This window comes from Notolepis coatsorum (genome assembly GCF_963971535.1).
Source record: "Notolepis coatsorum genome assembly, chromosome: 13".
In the NCBI taxonomy this organism is placed as follows: Eukaryota; Metazoa; Chordata; class Actinopteri; order Aulopiformes; family Paralepididae; genus Notolepis; species Notolepis coatsorum.
Window position 1 is genome coordinate 78,283,259 of NC_140177.1, and position 9,207 is coordinate 78,292,465.

General features: G+C 42.4%; 1 protein-coding gene across 2 annotated transcripts in view; it reads right to left on the reverse strand.

The window, feature by feature from the left end:
- wacb (WW domain containing adaptor with coiled-coil b) overlaps positions 1-8,625 on the reverse strand; it is a 43,597-nt gene extending 34,972 nt beyond the window's left edge. Inside the window, exons 1-4 of one of the 2 annotated variants that reach the window (XM_084327261.1) lie at positions 8,285-8,625; positions 7,720-7,753; positions 7,026-7,215; positions 2,343-2,434 (exon numbers count right to left, since the gene is read on the reverse strand). In XM_084327261.1, coding sequence (XP_084183387.1) covers positions 2,343-2,434; positions 7,026-7,215; positions 7,720-7,753; positions 8,285-8,325 — 357 coding nt within the window. In that variant the 5' untranslated portion in view covers positions 8,326-8,625. The remainder of the gene's footprint in view (positions 1-2,342; positions 2,435-7,025; positions 7,216-7,719; positions 7,754-8,284) is intronic. The other variant, XM_084327262.1, reaches the window with a different exon arrangement.
- Between the last annotated feature and the right edge of the window lie 582 nt (positions 8,626-9,207).

The following is a 9,207-nucleotide window of genomic DNA, read 5'->3' on the forward strand; positions in this document are numbered from 1 at the left end:
AAAACAACATTGTGCAATAAACCGGTAACATAGTAGGGCTTATCGGTATTTGTACATAAGTTATTTACAGAGCATGGAGGACATGCTAGGTCCTTTGGTAGTGCATATTATACACTGTTACTGTTACTATACTATTTTTAAAGTGACCTTTCCTTAGTGGCCATAAGTGTGGGCGTGTGCAGCATGAGTGTGTGCTTGCTCATGTTAAAGTGGCTGCTAGTGTGCGAGCGTGTACAGCGTGCGTGTCGTGTGTGCTCATGTGTGTTTGTGTGTAGAGAGTTCAGTGTTCAAGGCTCTGATGGCCTGGGGGAAGAAGCTGAGCCTGGGTGTTGTAGTTGTAAAGCGCTTTGATAAACCATTTACATAATGCATGACAATATTAGTCTCATCACAGGCTCTGCGGCCCTCAGCATCATTTACATCTGGCTTAGGAGGACAGACTTTTGCATAGCATAAGCTATATGCAAATAAACGTACTTGTACATACATATCTGGAGCTCTACTTGTAAATTAAGTCACATAAAACTCATTATCCAGCTAGAAACATTCCGACGATTTTCTACCTCTTTCCTTAACTTTTAATCAACTCTGGTCTGGTGTAGATCTCATTAACTGTCTCACTTTTCTTTGCTTAAAGAAAGTTGTTCTTACTTGACAGATACAACGGGGTATTGGGTAGCTAAATAGATTTTTTTAAAGCCTTGCCAACATGTGGCTCCTTCACTAAATTGGATTAAGCTACCGGAGTAATTTATCCACACATTGATTGAAAGAGTTATTTTCAGCTTTTTATTAAAAGCATTATTAATAGCCTGATATTTAATCGAAAAAACCTCTATATAATAATTTATTTGGAGAAGCCATGCAATTCAGCACCCACTCCTCTTCCCACCACTGTGTCAAATACGCCTGAGACTCGCAGTGGAAGCAAGCTCCTTCGTTCCAATCATCAAATAGTCAACTAATCGGGGCCACCCCTATAAAATGTAAATGTTCTTTTAAATTCTGGGGAGCCACTAATTGGAATTTGCTACCTTCACAGCTAAAATGCATCAGTAGCCGACAGAATTTTAAGAAAAAAGTCAAATCATGGCTCCTCGACAATGTCAAAAACTAGTTTTTAAAATGCATGAAAATGTTGTCTGATACATTGTTGTCTGTGGCTACCTTTGTACTGCAATTAAAATGTTCATGTCTATATAGTTTGTCATATTGTTATTTATAGTCATGTTTTGTATTGCTCGTCTGTCTGAGACCAAGGACCACAATGGAAATAAGTCTTGACTTTTTTGTGTAGCATCCTTGATGTTTTTCTGGAATCTTGTTTTTATTTTATTTTTGATGTCTAATCAAATCGCATATTAAACTGCTTTTGCAGTATTTTCCTATAGAGACAACATGCATCTTATGCACCATACAGTCACTTCCACTGACTTGTTATGATTGGCAGAATTGTTGGGCACTGGGACTGCTCATGAACTGAAAGATTAGACGGTATAATTCAAAGCATTTATATCCCGTCTTGGTAAACAACAGCTCAACTGACAATTGCCTTATAATGGCATAAGCCGAGCTGTAATTTGAGGTAATAATCAACTAGTTTGACAGCCAACAGCTGATGGTGGTGAAAATAAAAACAGATTGCTGCACTTATGAGGCACAAAACAGGAAATGGAGCAGAATGAAGATGTCATTTTTATAATCATCATCATCATCATCATCCTTTATTTATTCTCGAGATTACAATTGAGGTCACCCTCATTTTCAATGTCATCAAGATCAGGCCCAACTGTCAAGAGTTGCAGTGAAATAAAAGAAAATTAAAAACACTCTCCACCCAAAACAGCAGACAGACATTTAGATAACCTAGTGCTTATGAACAATCTTGGGCTTTGGCAGGAAAACTAGCAGCTGGTGTTGTTGAGAGAGAGCGAGAGTGAGTGAGAGAGCGAAAAAGAGCGAGAGCAAGAGAGAGCGATGAATGGATCCCAGAGTCGTAGTCTTCATTCATCATAGGGGGAAAATATTTGAGAACAAATGAGACCCAAGCGGGAAACACTATAGCCAGGCTGCGTGAGACAATTGCTTATGGAGAATTAAAATGTGACATTAGCACATTGTGTGCGGCACAACTGGGCAGTTCTCACGGCACACCACTTTGGGACCCGCTGCCCTAGAAGAGTCTCTCTTCCCATAATGCCAGTGCCAAAGCGGAGGAAAGGTCTATGCGATCATGATAAGCAGAGGAAAGGTATATGAAATCATGATAAGCAGAGGAAAGGTCTATGACATCATGATAAGCAGAGGAAAGGTCTATGACATCATGATAAGCGGGGTCTTACCCTGTCTGCTGGCTTGCTCTGAGCGGCGTGAGAGTCTGAGCTCTGATGGGAGCTGGCGTTGTGGGAGTTCTCTTGGGGAGAAGCGTTGGTCCCTACAGGAAAGCAATGAGACTGTTATTATCCAATCCACTTTATTTATAGAGCACATTTAAAAACAACGTTGACCAAAGTGCTGTACAAGTCCCACAACTTTTTATCAAAAGATAAAAGCACAATAAGAACATACAATATGTCACATAAAAAGGCAGGTCTCTCAAACTGTTTTGAGGCGTGATTTAAACACCAGCAGAGTGGGGGCCTGCAGTGGCAGCTCATTCCAGAGCTTTGGGGCTGCCACTGCAAAAGCACGGTCCCCCCTAAGCTTCAGCCTGGACTTGGGAACAGCCAGGAGGAGCTGAACATAAGGTTCCAGAAGGTCCGAGAGGTAGCCCGGTGCCAAGCCGTTTAGACATTTAAAAGCAAACCGTAAAACCTTAGACAGTAGTGCACGAACAGTGTTATGGAGAAGACAAAGATCCTCAAAGGTAACAGCCACCAAGTGTTTAATCACTGTATATTATTAAGGTTTGAGTTGCAAGGAAAGAGTGAATCTTATTACCGTATGTTACACTGCCACTATGGGAAAATGCACTTGAAGGGCAATGCCACTCACTCCTGTGCAGTTTTGCTAACATGTACCACTTACTTACTGCTAAAGCTAGCAATCAGACAAAATAACCCTAATATTTGTGATGTCACTTGGGTTTATAAACTGGGGATGCTCCACAGACAATGAACAGGACACGATCTTTGTGGAGCCATATAATGGTAAAGGGATAGTATGGATTTTTTTTACATAAAGTTGTGTGAAATACTTGCCAGTAGTGTAGTGGATGCACTACTGCCTGCAGTCAGATGGGACACTACATCCAGCTGTCTTATTTTTGTCATCCAGTCTGTACAATAATATCTTATTGGAGGCAACTGATCAATTTGATCAGAAAATAAATGTCACGCTGGTGTTGGATGATTGGTAAAATAAATGCTGTGAATGTTTCTACACAGAATTGAATAAATGTGTTAGGAATAAATCTGTATGTTGCATACGATTACAGCTGTACGTTTAGTGTCTTGTAGATTACATTTAGTCTATGTGTGGTGGCCACTGGCCACCCTGACTGCTTGAACTTATGCCTCGTCTCTCCACTAGCTAGGGTTTAGCAATGTTGTGGCGTGTCTGGCAGACAGTGAGCGTCTCCACTGTCTTTAGAACCTGGCCTACTTCGAATCTGGCTGTCAGTGTTGCCTCCGGCTTGGGCCGGCCGTCATACTAACTCAACTGGCAGAGTTAGCAGGTGGGAAGTCGAAGGGTGGTAGTCTGGTCGTTGTGAACAGCGACTCCTACAGGTCGGTTGGGGCGCCTGCACAGCAAAGTCAGGAAAATGGCGGGGGCAGTGTGAGCCTCCTACACGTTACTCCTCGCCAAATGAGAGTCCACGGTGGCAGGTGAAAAGATGTGACAGGCTGCCTCCACATGTATCGGAGGAGACATGTGATTCAAGGCTTCTATCCTCCCTACAACCGTCCAGTGGGGGGCATATGCGAGCAACGATCAGGACAGGGGAGGGTGAATTGGCACGAGAGGTAAATTGGGATGGGGAGAAAAATCACAGAAAAAAAGGAGGAGAAAAAATTAGATAAAGAACCTGGCCTACTTTCACAACCTAGCCAGGTCTGACCAAAGCTGGCTGGGACTGTTGTATCATCATGGTTTAGCCTGTGTACACGGTTTGGTGGTGTGAGTTCTGAAAGGTTGCCCAGCAACTGGAGTTTACAAGAAATGCAATGGAGACACAAACCCAACCATACCATGTTAGACCATGGCTAGCCCCAGCCAGGCTGAACATGGCTAATGGAGACCAGGCAGGCATTAATCAAATCAACAAAGTTGTGTCTGGGAAATTAACAATCAGTTTAACACACCAGTCATACTGACAGGTAGCCTAGTTTAAACAGTGTTGCTAGGTTGCTATAGTTACATAGTCTGATAAAGACTCTGATGCACAAGAGGGCAATTTGTTGCATCTATTAGATCAACACTATGGGGCACCGACAGTGAATTTAGTCTGTATGCCAGCCTACATAAAGCGGTAGTCTATACATGTGAGATATGGACAGTGCTGATCTGCCTCTTGAGTCATGGTGAAATGTATTTGATTATGTAACAATTTGATTAGGTAACACAACCAGTAGGGATGGGTGATATCATGACATGATCACAATAATCCTATTCTACACATTAACTAGGCTATGTAATATTGTAATACATTAAATAATTCTTAAATATAAAGCCTATGCAAAGATTATACTTGAATGCAGATTATTTTATCAGTGTTGCACTTTTCAAGGTGTGTGGCCTCTGACCCTTTTGAGCGCTATGCCTCGTCTCCAAAAGCCAGAGTTTAGCCGTGCTGTGGCCTGTCTGGCACACGTGAGCGTTTTCATTGTCTTTAGAACCAGGCCAAACGTGGCTGGACTCTGGCTGAGACAGCCACCTTTCACAACCTGGCCAGAACTGGCCAAAGCTGCCTGGGACTATTATCATGGCTTGTGTACCACAGTTGTTGGTGTGAATTTGGAAAGGTTGCCTAGCAACCAGTGAGTTTATAAGAAACACAAACCCAACCATGCTAGACCATGGCTAGCCCCAGCCAGGCCGAACATAGCTAATTGAGACCAGGCATTATAGACTGCGAGTGTGGCAGGAGACAAAATATATTCAAGGCATACAATAATAATTAGCTAGATATAGGCCAATAACTGAATAATTGAACAACCATATTCAGCTAATAGCTACAGACTAAAGTAGAGCAGACTTCAGCTAATAGCTACAGACTAAAGTAGGACAGACTTCAGCTAATAGCTACAGACTAAAGTAGAGCAGACTTCAGCTAATAGCTACAGACTAAAGTAGGACAGACTTCAGCTAATAGCTACAGACTAAGGTAGAGCAGACTTCAGCTAATAGCTACAGACTAAGGTAGAGCAGACTTCAGCTAATAGCTACAGACTAAGGTAGAGCAGACTTCAGCAGCTAATAGCTACTAGTACAGACTAAAGTAGGACAGACTTCAGCTAATAGCTACAGACTAAGGTAGAGCAGACTTCAGCAGCTAATAGCTACTAGTACAGACTAAAGTAGAGCAGACTTGAGCTAATAGCTACAGACTAAGGTAGGACAGACTTCAGCTAATAGCTACAGACTAAGGTAGAGCAGACTTCAGCTAATGGCTACAGACTAAGGTAGAGCAGACTTCAGCTAATAGCTACAGACTAAGGTAGAGCAGACTTCAGCTAATAGCTACAGACTAAGGTAGAGCAGACTTCAGCTAATAGCTACAGACTAAGGTAGAGCAGACTTCAGCAGCTAATAGCTACTAGTACAGACTAAAGTAGAGCAGACTTGAGCTAATAGCTACAGACTAAGGTAGGACAGTAAACAATGCATTTTATCTAAACAACAAATGGATACTGCAGTACATTCTTTATTCAGATGCTTGGGGGCAAATAACTGTAATGTCAGTATAGCTACGTACAGTGGTGCGTTATTGAAATCATCGGGGGTTGCACGCACCACGTGCACGCGCGCTCCCGGCGCATGCTCCCGCGAATGCGCATTTAATGTCCCCTCGCTTGAGCACAGACTAAAGACAGTGCCTGATTGCCTCTACGAATGGAATGTAACACATGTCTTCACAACAAGTTAGGTGTGAATGTATCTGAGAACGTATTTAACACACCCGACGACCAGCGCTATTGATATGCAAATAGCGAGTACTTATCATGGGGTGGCACGGAGTGCAACCCCGTCCCATGAAGAACGCATGCCTGGCTACGTATTAGACAGGAAGTGCACCACTTCAAACATTCTGATAGTGACAAGAAATAGCTTTATAAATGAAATTACCTAGTAGACAGTGGGCAATTTGTTCAATGGCGAGCAAACATCACCAACATAAGACAATAATTTTCTCAATTTACCATTTCAAATGTTTGATAGGAGATCTAATTTCATCTAACTCTAAATATACATCACAGGGAGACAAGTAGTTATTAAAGTCATGCAACGCTGCACAGTGCTATTTTAGAATAGTCTGCCCATCAGCTGACTATACATCAACAATAATGAGATAGCCTATATTGAATTGAAGTTTTTTCCCCTCATAATTTGACTACTAATTTCTTCAGTCAAAGTGCACTCTGTCATGATGTCAAAGATGAGAGGAAAGCTAAGCGTAATTCTGTGAGATCCTATTGTACAACATCTCATTGTGTGTTTCAGAAATCAGTAGTTATGTCACTGCACCAATGTCACCAAAACATATTCCTGTGCAATATCCATTGTCTGAGTTTCTGGTTGTTGAATTTTCATTTATTCAATTATCATACAAAACTGAAAAGCATAACTTCATTGGTTGAGGTAACATCAGCCTAGCCGCAAGGCTTGTCTAAAATGTGACATAACTCAGCACTGAACGAAACCACTATGCAAACAAGACATGGAAAAATGTCGGACAAATGCACAGGTGTAGCTATGAGTTGGGGACCGGTCACTGTGTTGCCTTTTCACACGTATTGGTTTGCAAGATGTGTGTTAGTTAGTTAGTGTGTTTGAGAGTCAAACACTACATGCTTGGGGCTCACCATCTTTCCCTCTGAGTGGGTTGGAGGTTTTCGCCTTGCTGTGTCCCATGTTGTCTCCGTGTCTGCTGACAGGACTCTCATCGGAGCGTCGCAGCAGCTTGTAGGGGGGTGTTGGGTCCAATGATCCATCTCGCACCTTGTCATAACGGTGAAGGCTGCCAGACTGGCTCTTTGGTTGAGATTTATGGGTCTGGAATGAAAATGGATGAGAAATCAATGCAATATGTAATGTATACAAGGTGTCCAGCTAACACTAACAATTTGCAAGTAACCAATGTTACAGTAGAAGGTCTATCACATAATTGATTGAAAACTTTATTAACAGATTGCAGAATGGGTACAATACAGTACAGCTCAATACACACATTTGTTATGGGGATGCAGACCAGAGAAAGACTTTCGTCTCGTTTACATCAGGGTCCCCCATTTTCAATTCATCAGGATTTTTTTGACAGCTTTGTTGTCATTGGTGCAAAATGCTGCAAAATCCCTGTAAAATATTACATTTAGCTAACCAGGTAAATTGAGCACCGGTGTTATAATTATCAATCGCCTATTACATGTTTGCAATGTTACGACAGCATTCAACTAACGTTAGCGCTCCTGGAAATAGACTGAGCCCTTTGCTAATATGGATGAACGACGTTTGACATCATTAGCAGCAAGAGAAGATCAGCAGAGCTAAGCTACCTACCTGATAGGGCTGTGAATCCCTTCTGTCGTTGCACCTAAGAAGAGACAAAACGAGAATGATCACGATCATTCACGTGTAATGTTAGCTATCCTAGTATACATTGGGCAATTTGCTAACGTCGAGTAGCTAGCTAACTGTATTTAGCAGCCATTTAAAGAACGCAAGATAGTGCGTCAACTTGATACCGTTGGTTAGTCGAGCAGATTGGCGTTACCGGCTTCGTCGCTAGCAAAGCCATGTTATGATTTATCGTCTCAAATGTCCATTTAATAATGTGACGATGCGAATATTACACCGTAGCAACGTCTTATAAGTTTGCCATTTTGTTTCGCCAAGCTCGGAAACGGCCAGCATTATCGATGGAACTTTCGGAATGAACGCAGTTTGTTCCCGGAAATAGTCTCGTCCCAAAATGGCTCGAGCTGTTAGCGATGACAGCAAGCCAGCCGTCTATAGCTCGCGTGTTTGATCGTCTCGAAGTAAAAAAAACAAAACCACACGTTAACGTTATGCCCCTGGATACGATGTTAACAACACGTTATTCTAGTGTTTACACTGCATTTACCCATCGCCGACTCTTGTTGGTTTCCTTGCATACATCACCATCAAGGCCGTGTTGATGTGTGTTATGAGCGTGAGGGGGAACTGTGGCCTCTCGTCTGCTGCTCTGCTCTGCTCTCTCGTCGCTCTCCGTCAGTTCAACACTAACGTTACCTCTTCCCGACTAGTTACTCCCATCTAACCGAACACAGACACCCTACGAGCTGCACAGCGAGCACAAGCATTGCACGGCGGGTGGTCTATGTTGAAAGCCACCCTTCTTGGTGCATCGTCTCTAGTAAAGCAGAACTGCGCTTGACTTGGCCGAGGTGTCGCGAGCTAGATGAGGGAAAAACAGCAGAGAGACGAAGAAGGGAGATCGACGTAGCGACTTGCACCGTGTGGACCCCGCCTCCACGTCCATCATCACTAGCGGGCCCATTTCCGGGATACACCCATGATGCCCCAAATCTGTCAGATAGTATGAACTTTATTTTATTCGTTTCAATTAGACTTGATTGATTGATTGAAAACTTTATTAACAGATTGCAGAATGGGTACAGTACAGCTCAATACATACAATTGTTAAGGGGATGCAGACCAGAGATAGACTTTCGTCTTGTTTACATCAGGGTCCCCCATTTTCAATTAATCATAACATATATAATATGACACACACGACATACAGATAGACAGTACTGCTACACAGTGGCGGCTGGCCACTGGGGGCGCTCGGGCGCCGACCCCCCTGTTAAAAGAGAGAGAGAAAAAAAAATTGTTTTTTGTTTTATAGCCCTATAAATAATATAAACATGTTTAAAATGAATAATATTTACTCATTTTAAGTATGTTTGTGTTTCCAATGCACAATATAACGTTAATATATCAAATATTATACGTCACCACGGACTCAACTTTCACTGTTATGCTGATGACACTCAGCTCTAT